This window comes from Scyliorhinus canicula, chromosome 2, assembly GCF_902713615.1.
Source record: "Scyliorhinus canicula chromosome 2, sScyCan1.1, whole genome shotgun sequence".
NCBI classification, from domain to species: domain Eukaryota; kingdom Metazoa; phylum Chordata; class Chondrichthyes; order Carcharhiniformes; family Scyliorhinidae; genus Scyliorhinus; species Scyliorhinus canicula.
In genome coordinates, this window is record NC_052147.1 from 31391647 (window position 1) to 31416424 (window position 24778).

Consider the following 24778-nt stretch of genomic DNA (forward strand, 5'->3'; position numbering starts at 1 on the left):
ATGTGCTTTCGATGCAGAACCTCTCCTGTAGTAATGATAAGCAGTGGGATTTTATATTGGGTCACAGGAGGATTGAGGGAGGCTAAACATCGTTGGTGGTGAGGAAGGGAGAGAGGCTGTGTAATGTTGGGGTGAGGGAGGCTGAACATTATGGGTGTGTGAGATAGGCTGGAGAACACAGCTGGGGGGGCGGATGAGGGAAGGAGGAGATCACTATAGCGGGGGTGAGGGGAGAGTTGAATACTGTCAAGGGGTGAGGGGGTGTGAGAACCACCAGTGGGGTAAGGTTTTGCAGTTTCAGAGGCAATCTTAAGCCCATGAGTTTCTCCATCAGGCTCATTGAAACATGACCAAACAAAGAATTGCAAGTAATTTGATTTAGAAATGCCAGCCAGGGGATAATTGATAATCATAGTCTGAAAATCATATTCCTGCTGTGAGTCGGAGCAGGAAATAGCTCAAGCATTGGGACGTTTAAACTTTTACTCGTGCCGGAAAAAGGGGCATTGTTTGTATTTTCCCAATAATCCGGAGCTACGAGGAAACATTTGGATGGAAGGTACGCTCTACATTTCGAAAGAAACCAGGATATCTGGCCAGAAATGCGGAGATCAGTTTTTCAGCAAAAAGGGTAGGGGCCTTATTGATAACCTCCATCACCTCCTCCATGGAAAAATGTGGCTGAACCAATAACACATCAGTTAAACTGTTGCTCCCTCCAATCATAGGCCACCTTGTCCTGCAAGAGAGAGGGGAATGTGTCACTTAGTGTGGTGCAATGGACTGGATTCTTCTGACCCGCCCGCCGCAAGATCCCCACGGGCGAGACGCGGACAATGGAAAGGTCCATCGACCTGGGGCGGGATACTCCAGTCGCCAGGCGGGCATGGCCGGAAAACCCCACCCAATGTGTCTGGGGAGATGTGTCTGTCAGAGCTGAATAGCTGTTAGTGTACTCAAGCTGTGAATGTGAGGTTTTCAGCAAGTGTGTGGAGGGACACAAATTTATGTGATGTGATGTGAGTTGTGCTTGATCGAGAATGTTGGTCAGCGAATGACGGGTGGAGGCTAGTGAATTGAGTGGTGTGTGAGGCTGGTGGTTCATTGTGAGGATATGTCATCTGAAGATGCATTCATTAACTTTAATCACCAGTGTGAGGTCATTTACCGGTGTGGACTGATTGAGCTGAACAGCTTTTTTCTGTGCCATGTGCCCTATGTTAGAATGCACCGAGAGCAGCGGTGGGCAACCTGCAGCCCGGCGGCCAATGCGGCCCACAAGACACTTTGGCCAGAATTCTCCACCCATTCACTGACGGCAGGATTCTCTTGTCCTGCTGGCAGCTCATCCCGGCGGTATGGAGGGCTGGCTTCAATGGGAATTCCCATTCTCAGCGACGGGAACAGAGACACCATCTCCCGAGGCCGGGAAACAGGCTGCTCGGAGGCCGGAGAATCCCGCCCCATGTTGCCATGAGCATTCCGCTGATTTCCATCCGCGTAGTTTTTCTCCCCATGGGTATAACAGAAGTGTAAAGCAAGGGCAAGTGAAGTGAGGTGTGTGCTGATTGCACACAACATTGACTGGGAGAGCTTTGCGCTTCCTCTGCGCCCAAAGTCCAAATATTTATTTTGTTTTTACCATTTGAAGTTGATGTCAGATCTATTAATACATAAATTAATCAGCAGTTTCAGAAACTCATTATGAAATACTTGCCGTGCATCAAATGCATTTAATCTTTTTCATGGGGTGATGGTTAGTGAACAAGCCCGATTTAAATCTTGGGACCCACTGAGATGAAGGAGGGCCCACTCACTGGCCCAGGTTTGCCATTGCTGGCCAAGAGGCTTTAAGAGGCTCAGTCCGGCTTTAGGTAGCGCAGACGAACCTTATGTTGTGTTAGCTTTTCATGAAAGTGGTCCCTGCTGAGGCGTGCGGCCAACCAGGAGAGTGCTTTGCACTGAGCTGAACACCACTTTCGATTAAATTAGCAACCAGGGCGAAGCATGGCGACCCCCATGCCAGATTTCCAGCCTCATCCAATTTTTCTCCCAGAGAGATTAATCAAATTAATAAATTGGTCCATCAACAAAGTTAATAGTCCAAATGTGATTTCTGAAGGGAAACGTCTGATATCGTGAACAGGGCAGGGGTGTACTGATTTTTGATGTAATCTGCCTGCTGAGTACTTTGAGTGAGGCGACCCACCTGACCCCAGCTTCAGATTTATTTGCTTCAGTGCTGTGTTGTTTCCCAGAGTATTAATCATTTGGCACAACGCTTCATGTTGGCCGTGTTCCACAGTTTAGGATTAATGGAAGATAGTTAAATATTTACCTCCTGCTCAAGGTATAATCCCTTTTACTTGATTTGTTACTTGTATACTATGTCCCTTTTGTTTGAGAAGGGTAGAGAGCGAATGAATGATCCATCGACGTGCAGGGTAGTTGCTTGGTTATAGCTTTTGAATAATCTTGCAATTTACTGCCACAGAATCGACTGAAGCCGCATTGTACATTCCTTGTGATTTGTGATGTTCTGTAAGCTGGCCCACAAACATACAGAGAACATTAGCTCGGTGTCAAGGGGATAAATTGTTTATTCATATCATCTATGGGTCGGAGTCAATACGAAAGGTCACATTTTAACCACCTGCGTGATGAAACCTGTCAAATGGTTTCCTGATGGAGTCCAGGGCTCGCCAAGTAACCACCTGAGCAAAATTGATGGAGTTGTGGTTGATTTCTATCCACTTTCAGACAGCTGGGTGACTTTGAACAAACGAATGGGTTATAGTAGCTGACAAAAGAACTACAGGAAGTTAAAGTGACCGAGAAATGGAAACAAAGTGGATAAAATGTTCTTGCAGTGGTCAGGGACTGGGAAATATTTAAAACCAAACATTTCCCATCTACTTAAAGCAATATTTAAAATCATATAATTCATAAAATCCCGTTTCAGACAAAATGCAAGTAAATCATTACACATCATGTATTTCAATAAATACCATTTAAAAGTCGGGATCTCTATTTGCATATATTTAAATATAATTATCAGACCTTTACACCCGTGATAAATTGTCCATTCATGTCAACGTGGATCACGACAGGTCCCCAATGATGTGTGCCTGGCAAGCAGAACCTGCTGGATATGCACAAGTGGGCACAGCCCCTGGGGGGGAGAGGGTCATGCAAGGGTAGTACCTTGGCATTACCTCTGGGGTTGTTGCATGGCGGACGGCTTCATGGTGGTGGTGTGTGCGGAGTTCCGTGGAGGAAGTTTCATGGTGGGATACGGTGGTGGTGGGGGGAGGGACAGTTCTGTTCCATTATTTTTAATTCTTTGTATCGGGGCATCTTTTAAACGAGACCAAGGGTGGCGCGCCCCCACCAGTGATGGGTTTCTCCGTCCCACCAGCCAGCCATTGGGGTTTCCCATTGTGGGCAGACCCACGGCTTCGGGAAATCCCCGAGCGTGGGTGCGCTGCCGGCATGGCAGAGAATTCCGACAGCGGAGAATCCAGCACACAATCTTTTAAAAACCTACAATGCCGGCAGGGTGAGCTCAATCAGAGATCACCCTGCCAGTGTTACATCGCAGGACCCGCCAAAAAGTGCTGTATTGCCAACACCTTACTTTCAAAATCTTACGCAAACATACACAGTGGCCAATCAATGCACAAGTCCCCCAAAACAGCAAAGAAAGCAATCGGGGGCCTCAGGGGGAATGCCGCACTTAGAATAGTTTGCCGCGCTGAGGAGTGCCGCTCGCCATAACTCCTCAGTGCAAGAGGAAAATGGCGCCTCGATCACCCCCCCTCCGTCCCCCCGACATGACTCCCAGACCCCCACAGCAGCAGTAAAGGGGTCCTCAACGCCCGCACCACACCCCCGGACCCGATCCCCGGTGTGGGCACAATGCCAGCCTGGCAGCACCTTGGTAGTACCAGCTAGCACCCAGATGGCAGTGCCAGGGTGCCACCCTGCCTGGAGCCCAACCATCCGCGGGCCTTCGATCTCCTAGGAGACCTCCCCCATGTGCCCTTCCGCCTGGTCCCCATTTGTGGGAACCAATACTGAACAGTGCTTGCCTAAGGTCTCTGAGGTGAAGGCGTGAGCTCCCAAAGCTTTGGGTAGATCAGGCAAGCAAAATATTAGAGTGAGATACGTTGCCCACTCTAATGTTGAGATTTGTCAAATACTGATCCAGATCGCGCCGTCTCGAAATATCCCGTTAGATTTCACGAAGCATGGGGAACTGGGTCAATCCTGGAAGAGGCCTCTCCCGGCATCTACCAGCCGCGTTGTGCCCCCATTCACCCGAACGGGGCATGACGTGGCCGGTAGGTCACCCCCAAAGCTTTCTTTGAGGTATTTTAGTTGGTTGAGATGTGTCCCAATTAAATTGGAATTAAAGATTGGCAGAACAAACTCTAGCAGAACAATGGACTGCCTTTCAACAGGTGGTGTGGGTAGAGTAAACATACATTCCCACAGAGACAAAAGAAAGAGCAAACAAAGTCTGAGCTTTGTGGGTAATGAAGAGATAGAGGAATGGATTTTCGCTGAGTTGGGCAGACTCTCCGTACCTTCAAAAATGGATGAGACCTGTTGGCAGACGTCTGGTCACGATACAGACAAGCAAGAAACCTGACCTCAGTCGGACCTTGTGAATTCAAATGGACCCCATTTTGGCTGGTCCAGGAGCCTTGAACCCACAATGCCAGATAAAGTTGAAGGGAAGATAAGGTCGTTCAAAGGAAGAATGATTGTCATTATCTAAAGTTTAAAAAAAATGTTTGCTAGATGGTATTGATTGACAGAGCAGACATTCAAAAAAAATTACAATGGTTTGTGCAGTTTGCTGACATTTACCCAGGGACAATCCTCATGTTATTATGAGTGCTTAACTGAGTTTCAAAAACTGCAATTATTCCAGCAGGGATTTTGAGTTCACAGTTTGATTGACTGCTTAAAGAGGCAATTAAAGGATTAGCTATTTCATTGTTGCTGCCGATTAAAAGCTTGGTTATTTTTTAAGGGGTTAACCTCTTCAGGAAATGTAAAAACTTTAAATGGATTTGATGAAAGAATGTTCTTTTCACTAACAAGTGTTGAAGTGTGAGAACTTCAGTAGAAGTTTAGATGTTTTTTTTCTCACCTCCACATGGCTCTGGCTCCTGTGGCCTCCCCACGAGTGGCTATGGAGGTGGCATGGAGGATATGAGGGGCCAAGTAGGGTGAGGGGGTGGCTATGAAGTCGGAATGAAGGGTATGAGAGGATACTAGGTGTGGGTGGGGTGGGTGGAGGGCATGAGCTGGCATTCAATTGGCATGTGATGGATGATGGACTTTCTACCTTCCCACCTTGGCATTTACCTGTCCCCGTGACTGTTTACATTGCGACTGGGGTTGGCGGACTTGACTATATTCCACACCCGCCCCTCCCAGAGTGCCAATCGGGTGCTGCAGAAAGATTTGCTAAGGTAGATAAGGAAATTTCCCTACTCCAATTACCTACCTCGGCAGCCAAATTCCATTCCAGATCATAATATCACAGGAAATTGGAACAGCCGTAAGCCATTTGGTCCATTGAGTCTGCTCTGCCATTTGATAAGATCATGGTTCATCTTTTTCCTGCCTATCCCTCATAATCCTTAACTGCCTTGTCAATCAAAAATCTGTCGAACTGAACCTATTTAATGACCCAGCCTTCACTGCTGTCTGTGAAAGAGAATGCCAAAGACATCAGACTCCATGAGAGAAGAAATTCCTCCTTATCTCCATCTTAAATGGGAAACCCAGATTATTTGCTCTGGATTCTCACATGAGGAGAAATATTCTTCAAGCCTTTATTATATACCATTTCCTTATGTTTTTCTTACCAATATGCATCACCTCATGCTTCTTTGCATTGAACTTCATCTCATCTGCCACCTATCTGCCCACTCCAACAACTTGTCTACATCTTTTTGAAGTTCTACACTGTTGTCTTCATATATTACAATGCTTTCAAGTTATTTATCATCTGCAAACTTTGAAGCTGTTCCCTGCACACCAAGATCTAGATCATCAATGTATATCAGGAAAAGCAAGACTCCCAGTACCAACCCCTGGGGAAATTCCAGTACAAACCTTCTTCCAACCCAAAAAATATTCAATTTTATTTAATAAACATTTTATTGAGGTATTCTTTGGTATTATAACAACAACACAATAAACAATGTACATGAAACTATAAACATAATGCAAAAAACCGTCTCCCTTCCTAAAGCTAAACTAACCCCCCCCACCCCCCCCCCCCCCCCCCGCCCCGCTTCTGCTGACGACTAATTTTCTGCGAAGATGTCGACGAGCGGTTGCCACCTCTGGGTGAACCCTAACAGTGACCCACTCAAGGCGAACTTGATTTTCTCCAGACAGAGAAAGCTAGCCATGTCCGATAGCCAGGTCTCTGACTTCGGGGGCTTTGAGTCCCTCCAAGCTAATAGTATCCGTCTCCGGGCTACCAGGGAAGCAAATGCCAGAATGTCTGCCTCTTTCTCCTCCTGGATTCCCGGGTCTTCCGACACCCTGAAAATCACCACCTCCGGACTCAGCGCCACCCTTGTTTTTAACACCATGGACATGACACCTGCAAACCCCAGCCAAAATCCCAGGAGCTTCGGACATGCCCAGAACACGCGGACATGATTCGCTGGTCCTCCCGCACATTTTGCACACCTGTCTTCCACCCCAAAGAACCTGCTCATCCGGGTCATGTGAGCCCGGTGAATGACCTTAAATTGTATCAGGCTGAGCCTGGCACATGTTACGGATGCGTTGACACTACTCAACTCGTCCGCCCATAGACCATCCTCCATCTCTCCTCCAAGCTCCTCCTCCCACTTGCGCTTCAGCTCCTTGGTCTGCGTCTCCTCTGACCCCATAAGTTCCTTGTAAATATCAGGAACGCTCCCTTCTCCTACCCACCCTCTGGAACTGCCCTGTCCTGAATCCCCCTTAGCGGTAGGAGCGGGAAGGTTGACACCTGTTTACATAGGAAGTCCCGCGGAACCTGCACATACCTGACTTTCTTTCCCCTCGCCAACTCAAACTTCTCCTCCAGCACCCTCATACTCGGAAAGCTCCCCTCTATAAACATATCCCCCATCCTATCAATCTCTGCTCTCCGCCATATCCGGAACCCCCCATCCATACTTTCCGGGGCAAACCGGTGATTATTCCAGATTGGGGACCAGACCGATGCTCCCTCTGCTCCCACAAGTGTCCGCCATTGCCCCCAGACTCTCAGGGCCGCCACCACCACGGGGCTGGTGGAGTACCGTGCTGGCGGGAACGGCTGAGGCGCAGTTACCAACGCCCCCATACTGGTGTCCTTGCATAAAGCGGCCTCCATACGTGCCCATGCCAACCCCTCCCCCACCACCCACTTCCATATCATGGCTACATTCGCTGCCCAGTAATAGTCACTAAAATTTGGCAGCCACAGCCCGACCTCTCCCTGACGCTGCTCAAGCATTACCTTCTTTACTCGCGGGGTCTTGCCCGCCCAAACGAAGCCAGTGATCACTTTGTTGAGCCGCTTAAAAAAGGACCACGGAATAAAGATGGAGAGACACTGAAATACAAACAGGAATCTCGGGAGGACCATCATCTTCACCGTCTGCACCCTCACAGCCAGTGACAACGGAAGCGCATCCCATCTCCGAAAATTGTCCTTCATTCGGTCTACTAGTCGGGCCACATTTAATGTATGCAGCCGGTCCCATTCCCGCGCCACTTGAATGCCGAGGTACCTAAAGCTTCCCCCTACTAATCTAAATGGCAGCTCCCCCAATCGCCTCTCCTGTCCCCTTGCCTGAACCGCAAACATCTCACTTTTCCCCATATTTAGCTTATACCCCGAAAACCAGCCCAAATTCCCCTAGAATCCTCATGATTTTTTCCATTTCCTCTATTGGGTCCGATACATACAGAAGCAGGTCGCCTGCATAGAGTGAGACTCTGTGCTCCACGCCCCTCCCCGGACCAGCCCCTTCCAGCCTCTTGAGGCTCTCAGAGCAATTGCCGACGGCTCTATAGCTAGCGCGGACAACAATGGGGAGAGGGGGCATCCCTGTCTCGTCCCCCGGTGCAGTCTAAAATAGTCCGATGTTGTCCTATTCGTCCGCACACTTGTTGCAGGAGCCTGATGCAGCAACCTGACTCAGACAATAAAGCCCCACCCCAATACATTCTACCCAATCAAAAGCCTTTTCTGAATCCATTGCGATCACTACATCCACCTCCCTACCTTCCAGGGGCATCATGATCAGGTTTAACAACCTTCTTACATTGGCCACCAACTGGCTACCCTTAACAAACCCCGTCTGGTCCTCCCCAATAACATCCGGAACACAAACCTCAATCCTGGAGGACAAAGTTTTGGCCAGCAATTTAGCATCCACATTCAACAGGGATATCGGCCTGTAGGACCCACACAGCTCCGGGTTCTTGTCCCGCTTCAGAATCAGCGAAATCGTTGCCTGTGACATCGTCGGGGACAGCACCACTCTTTCCCTTGCCTCATTGAACATCCTCAACCACACAGGCCCCGATATCCCCGATAACTTTTTATAAAACTCCACTGGGTATCCATCCGGCCCCGGGGCTTTACCCGACTGCATGGCCTTCAGACCCTCCGCTATCTTTTCCAACCCGATCGGGGCCCCCAGCCCTTCTACCAGCTCCCTGTCCACCTTTGGGAAATTCAGCCCCTCCAAGAAGTGCCTCATCCCCTCCGGCCCCGTATGGGGTTCCGACCTGTACAGCCTGCTGTAGAAATCCCTAAACACCTTATTCACCCCTGCTGAATCTCCAACCAGGTTCCCATCTCCGTCATTTACTTTCCCTATCTCCCTGGCTGCCTCCCTCTTTCTAAGCTGCTGTGCAAGCATTCTGTTGGCCTTCTCTCCATACTCATAGATCGCCCCCCCTCGCCTTTCTCAGCTGCTCCACCGCCCTCCCTGTGGTTAACAAGCTGAACTCTGCCTGTAGCCTCCGCCGTTCCCTTAAAAGCCATGCCTCTGGGGTCTCCGCATACCTCTTATCAATCTGTGGTATCTCTTTTATCAGTCAGCACCTTCTCCCTCTGGGCCTGTATCGAGATCAGCTCCCCTATGACCACCGCCTTCAGTGCTTCCCAGACCACCGCTGCTGAAATTTCCCCTGTGTCGTTGACCTGCACGTAGTTCTGAATACATTTCCTCAGCCGCTCGCACACCTCTTCGTCAGCCAAAAGTCCCACATCTAACCTCCAGCGCAGGCACTGGTTACTGCCTTTACTAACCTGCAGGTCAACCCAGTGCGGAGCATGGTCTGAGATTGTGATCACCGAGTATCCCATGTCCATCGCGACCCCTCTCATCTTTGAATCTAGTCCCGAGTGAAAGACCTGACTCACCCAGCCTTTCCTCAATCTAATCTGGTCAGTTACTCTAAGGTGCGTCTCCTGCAACATTACCACGTCCGCCTTCAGTGCCCTAAGATGCACGAACACACGTGCCCTCTTGACCGGCCCATTTAACCGTTGAACATTCCAGGTGATCAGCCTAGTTGGGGGGCTCATTGCCCCCCCCCCCCTCGCCGATCAGCCATACCCTTTTTTGGGCCCGCTTCCAGGCTATGCTCCGCGCCTCCACCGGTCCGCCCCCAGGCAGCCTCCGCCCCCAACCGCCTCTCCGTCCCTTAGCCCAAGGCACTCCCTTGTCAGCAGAACATTTACCCCCCTCCACCCTAGTAACAACACAACAACACTCTGCAACCCAACCCCTTTAATAAACCGAACATATGCACACCCCCCACTGCGCTTCTGTGAGCTAGCCCGCCCAGCTAGTTTGGTGGACACCATCCCTGGCGCCGGATAGTCTCCCACCGATTGTTCACAGCCCCCCCCCCCCCCCCCCCCCCCCCCCCCCAGAAAATCGGAGGAAAATGTCCAAAAGTCCGACCAGAGCGGGAGCCACCAAATGTGTGACTTACTCCTTCATAGCCACCACCGGAAGTCCCAAAAAATATTCATTGACCAATACTCTGTTTCTTATTATTCAGTCAGTTTTGTTGCTACTGAACCCTTTATCCACTGAGCTTTAAGTTTTCTTGCAAGTATGTTGTGGGGTACTGTATTGAATGCCTTTTGAGAGTCCATATACACCACACCAACAGCATTACCCTCCTCAACCCTCTGTTATCTTTTCAAAACATCCAGCACGTTAGTTAAACACAATTTCCCCTTTAGAAATCCATGCTGGCTCTTCCTAATCAACCCGTACTTTTCCGTGTGAGTGCTAATTGTATCTTGACTAATTGTTTCTGGAAGCTTTCCCACCACTGACATCAAACTGACTGGTCTGTAATCACTAGTCTGATGAATGTAGAAATTTCAGATATATTGTATTATATGTATTTGGTGCAGTAAGGGTTAAAGGTCTGGGTTAGAGTGTGTGTGACTGCTGCAGTCATGGTGCAGTAATGGTTAAAAGCCTGGGTTAGTGTGTGTATGACTCCTGCTGCACGTTTTCAAAAACCTTGGTTTGCATGACAGCTAGGCTTTTTGGAGCCAGAAATTTAGTTAAAGCATTGACAAAGTTTGGGCTAATGGACTTTTATTTATATTGAGATAGTTCTCTGCAGAGAATGCCTGGGGAACGGTGTGAATCCCACCCCGCTGCTCCGACGTCAGCTGCCGTATTCTCCGGCGCTGGTTTTCGGGTGGGGGCAGGGGTCACGCTGCACTGGTTGGGGACCGTTGGCAGCGCCCCCCCCCCCCGGCAATTCTCCGGGCCCCGATGGGACGAGCGGTCGTCAGTTTCTGGCCAGTCCCACCGGCGTGGATTGGACATGGTCCCACACGGCTGGTAGGCCGGCTGGTGCGGTCCTCGGGGAGGGGGAGGGGGCAGGATCCAGCTCTGGGGGGGGGATCCGGCTCTGGGGGGGGGGGGATCTGGCTCTGGGGGGGGGGGCCCATGGTGGCCTGGCCCGCAATCGAGGCCCCCCAATCTGCGGTTGGGCCTGTACCGTGTGGGCACTCCTTCCTTCCGCGCTGGCCCCTGTAGGGCTCCGCCATGGCCGGCGCAGAGAAGACACCCCCCTGCGCATGCGCTAGAATACGCCAACCGGTCTGCACATGCGCGGAACCATGCCGGCGGTTCTGTGCATGCGCTAATTCGCGCCGGCCCTTTGGCGCGGGTTGGCACGGCGCCAACCCCACGGGCACCGACCTAGCCCCCGGAAGTGCTGAGGATTCCGCAACTTCCGGTCGGCCTGACGCCGAAGTGCTTTGCGCCACTTTTTACGCTGCCGTCGGGTCATCACGATGATTGGGGAGAATCCCGCCCACTATGTTCAGTTTAGTCAGATGATATAGTTAATGGGAGATGTGAAGAACTGAAGCAGTCAGATAGGATCTCATAGAATTTACAGTGCAGAAGGAGGCCATTTGGCCCACCGGGTTTGCACCGGCTCTTTGAAAGAGTACCCTACCCAAGCCCACACCTCCACCCTATCCTCATAATCCAGTAACCCCACCCAACACTAAGGGAAATTTAGCATGGCCAATCCACCTAACCTGCACATCTTTGGACTGTGGGAGGAAACTGGAGCACCCGGAGGGAACCCACGCATACACGGGGAGAATGTGCAGACTCCACACAGACAGTGACCCAGCGGGGAATCGAAACTGGGACCCTGGAGCTGTGAAGCTATTGTGCTAACCACTATGCTACCATGCTGCCCCCACCATGCTACCGTGCTGCCCCCACCATGCTACCGTGCTGCCCTGATGTTGAGGCACAGAGTTAGTCTGTCGGGTGGAAGGCAAGCTGAGAAGCAGTTTCTGAAGAAATACAGCCAGAGATTCTGCATTATTCTGACAGGGTGTTAGTTTTATCTTTTCAAGCAGTCTCAAAAGATATCTCGTAACAGCAAGCATTCCTGAAGTGCCGACTGTATTTAAAACTGGGTTGTAACCCAAGGTGGTTCTGTTGTTTAAATGGAAGTAAGGATAGCAGTTAAGGGTTATTGTGTCACTGTATTGATTCGCATTGTTTAAGTGGTAATTGTAAGCTATTTACTGGTGTGACGTTAAAGATATTTTAATACTGTGTTAGTAATAAAGTTTGTTTTAATACACCATATCCTTATTTTGCATGAAATCACTCCTGGAGCGAAATATCTTTTCCTCACAGTCTTACAAAATTAAAACAAATATTGGGGTTTCTGTCCAGTATCCTAGCCATTGTTGGGGTCTGGTCTGAGATTTTAACACTGGGCTTATCCATACTACCTTTTTTGAACAATGGCATAATGTTTGTAGTTCTTCAGTTTCTCTGGCACCTCCCTTGAGTCCAGGGAAGAATGAAAGATTATGGCCACCACCTCTGCAATCCACTCTCACTTCCTTAGACATCCTTGGATGCTTCTCATCTGGTCCTGGTGACTTGTTAGCTTTAAGTACCGACGGTTCACCCAACACTTCCTTCTGATTAATTTTGAACCCGTCCAGTGACAGAGTTTCCTCCTCTGTCGGCTGACCACCTTCTGTGCTGTAGCCATTCTGTGATTCTATAATATGATTCTATAGATGCAGAATGTGTTCAACATCTTCATCTAATCTGGGAAAAATGTTTTTCCACTTGTTTTACAAATGGACTCAAGAAAAACGGTATCAAAGTGCTTTGTTGGACCATAAATCAAACACGACTTGGCTGTGTCGACAAACAAAAGCACACAGTCACCATTAGAGATTAAACTCCCTGGACCCCAATATAAATCATTGAATTTACTTTTTCTTAAAGTTAAACAAGCTTCTGCCTAATCGTGTGCCAACAGACAAGTCAATACGTGTCAAAGGTTAGCTCCAACCGAAACATTATTGTGCAGTGATTAGCAAAGATATTGGAATGGACATTGGGACAGAAAGGCAATTCATCTCATTTGATATGTGCAGCCTACGACCAATTAGAGACAGTCTCACAATGAGGGTAGCATTTCTTTACCTGTCATTGGTAGGATTGTGTGAAAAGGAAACTCTACAGGTTTTTCGTTCCATTCATTTTAGTTGTGGCTTTCCCTGCTCACACTCCCTTAAATGACCTCTTCCAGGACAGCTAATAAAATGATGTCACTTCCTTACCACAGCTGGGCAACGGGCATAAGACCACTTTGGAAAAAAATGGCTACTATTTCCACGTGCAAGCAAAAAAAAACAGAAAAGAACAGAATAAAAGTGTGTACCTTGGTGTGCCAGGGGTTGCAAATGAACGGTGTACCTCATTTCCACTTGTTTTTTTCAATTAATCGTCCAAACAGAGGAAAGATTTTGAGCATTGGTTCATCGTGTGTACACTCATTTCCTCCCTTCATTCTTGCAATTTAGAGTACTCAATTATTTTGTTCCAATTAAGAGGCAATTTAGCGTGGCCAATCCACCTACCCTGCACATCTTTGGGTTGTGGTGGTGAAACCCACGCAGACACAGGGAGAATGAGCAAACTCCACATGGACAATGAGCAGGGCCGGGATCGAACCCGGGTTCTCAGCGCCGTGAGGCAGCAGTGCTATCCACTGCGCCACCCGTTCATTCTCACAATGCGGATAGGCATTGGCCACACTGACATGCAATCATGCGATAAATAAGGGCAAAATAGAATTAACATGTTAATTTGGATAGTACCGACCATCGTGTTTTTGCAACCACAGTGTCAATTTTATACAGTTGCACACAAAATGGTTTACAACAGTAAAGTAGGTATTAACTGAATGCTTTAAAAATTACGTTGGCTCACTGGAAGCGATGTTGGAAAGAAATGAACTAATAGCTGCTCAGTTACATCTATTTTGAACGGGTACGGCTTTATCGTGTCGCAGGCATCACAGTTGAAAGACTGTTCTTTGTAACAACTAAAATGACGGAGCTGTAAGTAAGGCGTGGGTTACTGGAGTCGGTAGTTACTGTGTCCTTTTTTCTGAATCAAGGCTGGGCAAAATTTGCACGACTGACAAGAGCGTTGACAAATAGTCGAAGTGCTCTGCAGCAACTGACGCCGATGAACAAATCCGATGGGGTCCACAAACATTCGCGTTTAGCAGAAGTAAGTATTGAATTTCACTTTATACTTCAGCAAAATCTTTTTTCTTCAGAGCCTTCGATCCCGACAGAAGGTTTCTCAGATGAAGAAACTCAATCCTGCGTCAGGATTGACGGATTCACAATTTGAGGCCCGCAAATAATTCTTTATTCCTGACTGAGAAACCAGTCATTTACCTGACGTTACGTCACCCCGTGTGGCTAAAACCTGGATGTGAGAGCCCCCCCCCTCCCCCCCCCCCCCCCCCCCCCCCCCCACCACCTTCCCACCCTTTTGTGTTTGGCTCTGTTTCAGGAATCCATTCCTTGGGTACAAGGGGAAAAGAAAGGGACTGGGTCTCGGTGGTTCGGATTTTATCTCTTCCCTTTCAAAATCATTTTCTGATTTCAGGACGTTTACCAAGGAGGGAGTAGCCAGGCCAATGTCGAGAGGGGTGTGGGACCGATGATTTTGCTTAAATGAAATAGAATATGTGTGGGATGGGCGGGGGGTTGGGTTGGGGGGGTGGGCGGGGGTGGGTGGTGACATTTCGGCTCCCATCTGGAGAGTTTGTCATGTGCCCCAGTGCTATGTTCAGGAGAGCATTTGAACCCGCGGAGTTTGAGGGAGGGTTAAATTTCAAAGCGTTAAGCTTTTGGAATCTGCTAAAAGTTTGGATAATGCATTATGATGGTCAATTTTCCTGTATTTCAGGTTCTGCAGCTGGGATCAGACATTCTTCCTCAATACAAGCAGGAGGTTCCAAAGACTCCGCCGCACATCATCCTGCACTATTGTACATTTAAAACGACCTGGGACTGGATCATCCTTATTTTAACCTTCTACACTGCAATTATGGTTCCTTACAATGTGTCCTTCAGAACGAAACAGAACAACATTGCTTGGCTCGTTCTGGACAGTGTAGTTGATGTGATATTCTTAGTGGATATTGTCTTAAATTTCCACACTACGTTCGTGGGTCCTGGAGGAGAAGTTATATCCGACCCTAAACTAATCAGAATGAACTACTTAAAAACCTGGTTTGTGATTGATCTACTCTCCTGTTTGCCATATGACATCATCAATGCCTTTGAGAATGTGGATGAGGTAAGTCGACATGCCTAAATATTTATTATAGTGAAAGCACCAGAGTTCTGCTTCCCATATTACAGTGTTTAGCATTGTGCTGTCAGTGTAAGGTTTGATTTCCAGCACACCTTTGTAACGACACAGTGGTATCGTCATTGCTCTAGTAATTCAATGGCCCAGGGCAAGATCTGAGGACTGGAGTTGGAACGCCACAGGGCATATGGTGAAGTTTGTATCAAATGAAATTCTGGAATTAAAAATCTAATAATTACCAGGAATCAATTGTTATAAAAACCCACCTGGTTCACCAATGTCCTTTAGGGAAGGAAATCTGATGTCCTTACTTGGTCTGGCCTTCATGTGACTCCATATTCACAGTAACGTGGTTCACTCTCAAATGCCTGGGGCAGTTAGAAATGGGCAACGAATGTTGGTCCAGCCATCGACTCTCACATCCCGTAAATGAATTTTAAAAAAAAGTCCTGTTAGCGCTAAATTAATGTTACTGATTTCACACAAATTTTACCTCCTACATCTTGTGCAGCAAAAGTTCAGGGATTTTGGCAGCTTTTGTGAGACGCTGCTTTGCGATTCAACCAAAAGGATGGTATCCTGTCTGTGAACCCGTGCAAGGAATGAACGAAGAGGTATCTGCGATAAAACGAAGCACACATGGAGATGTAAAAGCAACTCACTGACTGGATTTGTATGAAAAGCTCAGGAACGTGCACGTTTTCCACATAAATGGGTTACATTACAGCAACAACATGGATCAGGTATTCAGCCATCGTTATAACTGGAGCAGTGCGACTGTTAAAATGGATGAATTGTCAAGGTCACAAGACATGTTTCTGTGAAGTAAAAGTCGCTTTGTAATGATTCAAGCACGGCTAGCTGAAACACTTTGATGCTCTAGTTATTATCATTAGAGATCAAACACAAATGCTGGATAACTGGAATACTAGAAGTACATTCCAGCTTGCCAGAATCTACCTATCACAATTAGCCTGGAGTAGGACTGTCATCAACATCTGGTATTTTCTTTGTTAGGACAATAATTTGCCTTCTTAAAACCAACATCAGAAACTGCTCCGGTAAAATTTGCTTCAGGTAGCAGCTGAATCACCTTATTGATGTTCAAATAGGTCACCACCTGCAAAGGCTGCAGCCGAGACTCAAGTTCTTCTCCAGGAAAAAGTTGATTGGACCGCAGGTTCACAGGATACGTGTAGCATTGCTCCATGACCAATTCTAAAGCCTTTAAGGTCTGGTAGATTATTTCCCCTAATTTTCCGTTTAGTCGACAAGGGTATGATGTGAGTGAGAATTCTATCTGACGTGCGAGTAATCTCATCGAGCTAATTAACTTGGCTTTCAGTGCAATATGTGAGGCCATGTATGTGTGTCTGGGTAAGGTTCTTCTGTTAGCGCACCCCAACCACTGAGTGTCAAGTTGATTTAATGGAATTCTCCATCATCCCTTTTAGATCATATGAAACAGTTTTAAGGGTAATTTTTCATCTTTAACACTGCTTGTGCAGAGCTTCGTGCATTGGGACCATCTTCGGGAATTCAGATGGGGGCCGATTCAATGTGGATGGAAAATCAAGGAATATATCCTGGGCGAGATCCTCCGTTGGCAGGATCCTCCCTTCGCCCTCAGTGCACTTACGCTCGCGGATATCCCGATGGCGTGGGGGTGGCCACAAGTGGAAACCTCCTTTGGCCAGCTGCCAGGACGGAGGAGCCCACTGCCGCCATGGGCGGGTCTAGCAGGACAGACAATTCTGGGCGGGCGGGGGGGGGGGCGGGGGGTGGGGCCGGGGGGCGGGGCCGAGGCGGGGGGGGCCGGGGCCGAGCCCGAGGGGGGGCGGGGGCCGAGCCCGAGGTGGGGGCGGGCCCGAGGCGCGGGGGCGAGGCGCGGGGGCGGGCGCGGGGGCGAGGCGCGGGGGCGGGCCCGAGAGCTCGTGGACGGAGGGGGGCGGGAGGAGGGCGGGAGGGGGGCGGGAGGGGGCCGCCCTAGGGGAGGGCGGCCACCGCGCATGCGCTGGTTGGCACCGGCCCAACTGCGCATGCGCGGGACCCGAGTCTCTGGCGCCCCCAGCACATGGCGCCCCGGGCGACTGCCCGAGTTGCCGGTGCCTTGGGCCGGCCCTGATGCCAACAATGCTAAAGATGAAAATTCACAGGACTTCCGGTGGCGGTAATGTCCACATTCGGCGGGCTCTCACTCCGGCAGTCATTTAGGGACTGATTCCCTGCGATAGCGGGACCACGGAGCTGAAGGAAGGCGGCGGTGAAAGTGCTAAGGAGCGGTCTTTGGGACATGGAACAGCGGGAGTCCAGGAGGCAGAAGAAGAGAGAGAAAAAGGGGCAGAGACAAGGAGCTGACGAAACTTACCTGGAACCTAAGATGGCGGACACACGGACCCTGGTCTCAGCAATCCAGCAGGCACTGGATAACATGCTCCAGGTAATGAAATCCAGTTTTGAAGCGCTGAAGCGGGACAGCTCGGATCCAATCCAGAAAGCGGTGGATCAGCTGAACCAGAGGCTGGATGCACAAGATGTTAAAGTTAAGGAGCTGGGAGAGGTGGTGGAGGAGCAGGCAGATGCGCAGACGGTTGCGGCGCTATAAGTTGACGGGCTGAAGGAGCGGCAGAGAAGATTGCTAGACAGAGTGGAGGAGCTGGAGAATAGAGCCCGCAGGAACAACCTGAGGATGGTCGGCCTCCCGGAGGGGGCTGAGGGAGCTGATGCCGCAGTGTTTGTAGCAGACCTGCTGAAGCAGCTGATGGGGGCCGAAGCCTTTCCGTGACCGCTGGAGCTGAAGGGGGCATACAGAGTGCAGGCGAGGCAGGGGTGGCCGGGCGGACCCCCCTGCCCGATGGTGATTAGGTTCCACAGGTTCATGGACAAGGAGCAGGTGCTCCGGTGGGCAAAGAGCGCCAGGAGCAGCACGTGGAACAACAGTGTCCTCTGCATTTACCAGGACCTAAGCCAGGAGGTGGCTCGGCGGCGAGCAGCCTTTAAGAATGTCAAGGAGGTGCTGTTCAAGAAGCACGTGAAGTTTGGTCTGTTGTTCCCGGCTCGCCTATGGGTCACGCACCAGGGTCAACACCACTACTTCTCCGAGCCTGAAGAAGCGATGGACTTTGTGAGGGATCAGGGGCTGGTCCTGAAAAGAGGCCCCACGGATGCGAATTAGGGCCCGAGGACTACCGTAGGAAGGGACGCCGAATGGGCCTGGACTGCTGTTCAATGGTTTGCTGGGTCAAAGGTGCCAAGCGGAACATTTGGGACTCTTTCCTTTGTTCATGGACATTGGTTTGGGTTTTTTTTTCTCTTATGTTTTTGTTTTTTCCTCTTTTTTCTGTTTTTTCATTTTTGGGCGGATTTGTACTTTTTGTGCAGCTCGCGGAGGACACTGGAGCCGGCACGGTAATGAAGGGGGGCCGGTCAGCAAGGGGGGCCAAGGACGTGGGTTGGGGGGTTTTTTGTTTTGTTGATGTCCATGCCTTCTTGTGCCAGTGAGTTTGCTCCAGTGGGTTGGAGAATGGGATGGGGCGCCGGGGAGTGGGGAGGAGGACGGGGAAACAATGGGAATGAGACAGGAGGGTGCCGGAGTGTTGAGTCACCGGGCTAGCAGATTGGCTAGTCAAGGGAGTCAGGTGGGGGGGGGGGGGGGGGGGAGATCACAGCCAGTGGATGGCAGGGGTGGGGGTATCGGGGGATGTTGTTAGGGGGGGGGTTGTTCTGCTGACGTGGGAGGGACTTGAAATAGGCACTGGAAAGGAGGTCGAGGGTGGAGGCAGCCAACAGGTGGGCCAGGAATGGCGCGACGCACGGGCCGGAGTCCGGCCCGAGAAAGGCTATGGCTGACCAGCGGGGGGTGGGGAGGGGGGGTGGGAAGGGGGCTGTGCCCCCCGACCAGGCTGATCACCTGGAACGTCAGGGGACTGAATGGGCCGGTTAAGAGGACGCGGGTGTTCGCGCACTTGCGGGCTCTGAGGGCGGATATAATTATGTTGCAGGAGACACATCTGAAAGTGTCTGACCAGACCAGGCTAAGGAAGGGCTGGATTAGCCAATTCTTCCACTCGGACTTGGACTCGAAGTCCAAGGGGGTGGCAATCATGATCAACAAGCGGGTGCAATTTGAGGCGGAGGGCATAGCCGCAGACAGGGGGGGCAGATACCTGATGGTACGGGGCAGACTGGAGGGGAGAAGAGTGGTGCTGGTGAATATATATGCCCCAAACTGGGATGACGTGGACTTCATTAAAAGAGTGCTGGGAAAGATCCCGGACCTGGACTCTCGCAGGCTAATAATAGGGGGGGGACTTTAACATGGTCCTTGACCCGACTTTGGATCGGTCGTGTCCCAGAACGGGTAGACTCCCAGCAATGGCAAGGGAGCTGAAAGGGTTTATGGAGAAAATGGGGGCAGTGGACCCCTGGAGAGCCAAACAGCCGACAGGAAGGGGCTACTCGTTTTATTCGCACGTCCATAAAGTATATTCTAGGACAGATTTCTTCGCACTAAGCAGGGGAGGTAAAGAACACGGAATATTCGGCAATTACTATCTCAGACCATGCCCCGCACTGGGTAGACCTGCAGGTCGGAGGGGCGAACTACCAACGCCCGCAATGGAGGCTAGACGTGGGACTGCTGTCGGAGGAGGGGATCTCACGGTAGCATGGTGGTTAGCATCAATGCTTCACAGCTCCAGGGTCCCAGGTTCGATTCCCGGCTGGGTCACTATCTGTGTGGAGTCTGCACGTCCTCCCCGTGTGTGCGTGGGTTTCCTCCGGATGCTCCGGTTTCCTCCCACAGTCCAAAGATGTGCGGGTTAGGTGGATTGGCCATGCTAAATTGCCCGTAGTGTAAGGTTAATGGGGGGATTATTGGGTTACGGGTATACGGGTTACGTGGGTTTAAGTAGGGTGATCATTGCTCGGCACAACATCGAGGGCCGAAGGGCCTGTTCTGTGCTGTACTGTTCTATGTTCTATGTTCTATCTGTGAGAGGCTTCGGAGGTGTATGCAAAATTACCTGCAGGTGAATGACACGGGGGAGGTCTCAGCGGCGACCCTGTGGGAGGCGCTAAAGGCAGTAGTGCGGGGGGAGCTGATTTCAATTGGGGCCCACAAAGCCAAGGCAGACAGGCAGAGATGGATAGATTGGTCAGGGAAATGTGTTGGATAGATGAAGAGCACGCGGAGTCCCCGGGGTAGGTTTTACTCAGGGAGAGGCGGAGACTACAGGAGGAACTGGGGGCACTATCCACGAGTAGGGCCGTGGAACAGCTTAGGAAGGTGAGGTGAGTGGTGTACGAGCATGGGGAAAAGGCTAGCAGACTGTTAGCGCAGCAACTCAGGAAGAGGGAGGCGGCCAGGAAAATAGGTAGAGTGATAGATGAGGAGGGGCGCAAAGTGGAGGACCCGGCAGGATTGAATAAGGTATTCCAGGACTTCTATCGCAAGCTGTATACTTCGGAGCCGCCGGAAGAACCGGAGGAGATTAAAATGTTTCTGGACGGGTTAACATTCCCAACGGTAGGTGGGGGGGCGAGTGGATGAGCTGGGGGCCCCGATTAGAGTGGAGGAGGTATTGGGGGGCCTAAAGGCCATGCAGTCGGGGAAAGCCCCGGGGCCGGATGGATACCCAGTAGAGTTCTATAGGAAGTTTTCTGAGCTGGTGGGCCCGGTCTTGGCGAGGGTTTTCAACGAGGCAAGGGACAGAGGGACCCTGCCGCCGACTATGTCGCAAGCCACTTTATCACTGATATTGAAGCAGGGTAAAGACCCGGAGGCATGCGGGTCCTACAGGCCAATCTCCCTGATCAATGCTGACGCCAAGCTCCTGGCAAAGGTACTAGCGGTTAGAATGGAGGACTGCATACCGGAGGTGATTGGGGAGTACCAAACTGGGTTCGTGAAAGCTAGGCAGCTGGCGGCCAACCTGAGAAGATTACTTAATGTGATAATGATGCCCCCGGCGGGCAGGGAGGTGGAGGTAGTGGTGGCGATGGACGCAGAGAAGGCCTTTGACCAGGTGGAGTGGGACTATCTATGGGAGGTGCTCGGACGGTTTGGGTTCGGGGAGGGACTGGTGAATTGGATCAAATTATTATATCAGGCCCCGAAGTCCAGCGTCAGGACTAACAGAGAAGTGTCGGAGTACTTCAGGCTGTACCGAGGGACCAGACAGGGCTGCCCGCTCTCCCCGTTGCTGTTTGCGCTGGCCATAGAGCCGCTGGCGATTGCGCTGAGAGCCGCAGAGGGTTGGAAGGGGATGGTGAGGGGCGGGGTAGAACATAGGGTCTCTCTTTATGCAGACGACCTGCTCCTGTACACGTCGGACCCAGTGGCCGGGATGGGAAGTATACTGGGAATGTTGAGGAAGTTCGGCCAGTTTTCAGGATACAAATTAAATACGGTCAAGAGTGAAATGTTTGTGGTCCAGGCAAGGGGCCAGGAGAACAGATTGAGAGGGCTACCGTTTAGGCTGGTTGAGGAAAATTTCCGGTATTTGGGAATCCAGGTGGCATGAGACTGGGGCAGGCTGCACAAGTTACATTTGGCCAGGGTGGTGGAGCAAATGAAGGGAGAGTTTCGGAGATGGGATGCACTCCCGCTGTCGTTGGCAGGGAGGGTGCAGACTGTAAAGATGACAATCCTCCCCAGATTTCTGTTTGTTTTTCAGTGCCTCCCGATCGTTGTCCCACAGTCCTTCTTCAAAAGATTAACAGGATGATCATGAGCTTTGTCTGGGCGGGAAAATCCCCGCGGGTGAAGAAGGCGATGTTGGAGAGGAACCGCAGCGAGGGAGGGCTGGCTTTGCCGAGTCTGATTAATTACTATTGTGCGGCCAACATCGCTATGATAAGGAAGTGGATGGTGGGTACTGGGTCTATCTGGGAGCGGGTGGAGGCGGCTTCGTGCAGGGGCTCCAGCTTGGCAGCCCTGGTCACGGCTCCTCTACCGCTGCCGCCGGCCAGTTACTCCACCAGCCCGGTAGTGGTGGTGACCCTGCAGATATGGGGCCAGTGGAGGAGGCATGTGGGGGAGATGGGGGCGTCTGTCTGGGTGCCAATCTGCGACAACCATCGGTTTGCACCCGGGAGTATGGATGGGGGGTTTCGAGGTTGGCGGCGGGCGGGGGTGGGAAGGGTGGGCTATATGTTCCTGGAAGGGAGCTTTGCGAGTTTGAGGATCTTGGAGGAGAAATTTGGGCTGGTAAGGGGAAATGATTTTAGGTACCTACAGTTGCGGGACTTTGTTCGTAGACAGGTCCCATCTTTCCCACGCCTCCCGCCAATGGGGATCCAAGACAGAATAGTCTCTAGGGGGGAAGAAGGGGAGGGTACAGTCTCTGATAATTATAAGGTGCTCATGAGGGAGGAAGGGTCCCAGATGGAGGAACTGAAACTTAAATGGGAGGAGGAGCTAGGCGGGGAAATGGAGGATGGGCTGTGGGCAGAGGCCCTGAGTAGGGTAAACTCGACCGCGACATGTGCTAGGCTCGGGCTGATTCAATTTAAGGTTGTTCACCGGGCCCATATGACGGTGGCTCGGATGAGCAAATTCTTTGGGATAGAGGATAAATGCGCTAGGTGCGCGGGAGGACCAGCGAACCACGTTCACATGTTTTGGGCATGCCCTAAGCTTAGGGGGTACTGGGAGGGATTTGCGGGCGTCATGTCCCGGGTGCTAAAAACAAGGGTGGCGATGGGTCCAAGGGTGGCAATTTTTGGGGTTTCGGAAGACCCGGGAGTCCAGGGGGAGAAAGAGGCCGATGTTTTGGCCTTTGCTTCCCTGATAGCCCGGCGACGAATACTATTGGCGTGGAGGGACTCAAAGTTCCCGAAGACTGAGTTGTGGCTTGCGGACATGTCGAGTTTCCTGGGTATGGAAAAAATTAAGTTCGCCTTGAGGGGATCTGTACAGGGGTTCGCCCGGAGGTGGCAACCATTTATTGACTTATTTGCGGGAGAGTGAGTGTCAGCGGGGGGGGGGGGGGGTTAGAGTAGAGTAGGAGGGATAAAATGGCGGGTAGCACCGGTGGGAGAGGAGCGGGCTTGTGCAGTATGTTACGATTGAAGTATTGAATGTACGTGGATGTTTGCACATTTTTGCCTTTTTTGCTTTCTTTCTGTTGATGTCTAACTGTTTACAAAGCCAAAAACTACCTCAATAAAATTGTTTATTAAAAAAAAGAGATGAAAATTTACACTTACTTTTCATTACTTGACAAACTTCAATGGGTATTCTACATGGAGTTTTTGGAGTTCAGTCCATGAATGCTTAATGAAATATCTGCAACCCTGAAGCATAGCATGGTGATTGAGATAAGAGAAGTGAACTCTATTAATGAAAAGCACTCACCTCTGAAGAAACCAATGGAAAAAAAAATTACATTTATATCGTGCCTTTCACGATCTCAGGACAACCCAAAGTCCTTTACAGTTAATGTTGTCCTTTTGAAATGTAATCATTGGGCGTGATTCAGTGGCCTCGTTGTGCTCAAGCGAGAGCACAACGAGGCCGGTGAATAGCGGGAGGGGCCAAAAATGAGAACCACGCCGGGCACCAAACCGTTTGCGATGAAACCGGCCCGCTCCCATAGATGAAGTCAGGATCTCACTGTAGCGTGGCGAGAAACCAATAATCACCACTTTAGCCCTAATTCCATACAATTAATGGGAGCCACGCTATATCCAACGGCTTCCCATGATCAGGCCGCCTCTCCACTCTCCGTGGTCGTCAAGGTCATCGCGGGCTCAATTCTCCCAACGGGAGTCTATGTGCTGCGTCAAAGTGAAAACCGGAGTGTTTCACTCCGGCGTCGAAGTCCACTGACAAACCCTCATCTCTGCTCCCGGTAAACCATTTCCAGAGGCTCGTGGAGGGAGAGGAGCTGCCGACTCACCCGTACGGTCCGGTGCAGGACGTTGACCTTGTTACAACACTGGGTGCTGGTCCTCCTGGTCATACTGCCAGAGCTAAAATCCGCTATCACTTCATCCCAGGCAGCACTGGCTGCCCTGTAGATCACCCTCTGAACCCTCGGAGCAATCGGACATCCCTCCTGGCCTCGACCGCATGTAGGAGCCTCCCCAGGTTTTCATTCCTGAATTGTGGGGCTGCTTGTCTTGGTGCGATGGCTGCGAGCTGAGTGGGTGTGGTGGTATGATTTGCGTAGCTATCTGCCATTGGTGCGGAACACCGGCTTACCATTGGCCCTGGTCGGTCATGTGCCTCTCGACCGATTGGTTGAGACCAGTCATGTGACGACTCTCTCCCCCCACCCCCCCGCCCCCGGGCCCCTGCACCCGACTTGCGCGCCTCTCTCTCTCCTCCGGGCTCTCCCGGTCTGCTCCTGGGCGCCGCGCAAACTCTCTCCCCCCTGGGCCCCTGCGCCCGGCCTGCGCGCCTCTCTCTCTCCTCCGGGCCTTCCCGGTCCCCTCCAAGACGCCGCGCAACTCTCTCCCCCCCGTCCCCGGGTCCCCGTGCCTGGCTTGCACGCCACTCTCTCTCCTCCGGGGCCCCTCCAGCGCACCACGCTACTCTCCCG

The 24778-nt window shown here is 51.0% G+C and overlaps 1 protein-coding gene across 1 annotated transcript in view; it reads left to right on the forward strand.

Moving 5' to 3' along the window:
• kcnh5b (potassium voltage-gated channel, subfamily H (eag-related), member 5b) overlaps positions 1-24778 on the forward strand; it is a 474329-nt gene that overhangs the window by 170862 nt on the left and 278689 nt on the right. The window contains 2 exon segments of the mRNA XM_038775353.1: positions 14017-14132; positions 14823-15215. Coding sequence (XP_038631281.1) covers positions 14017-14132; positions 14823-15215 — 509 coding nt within the window.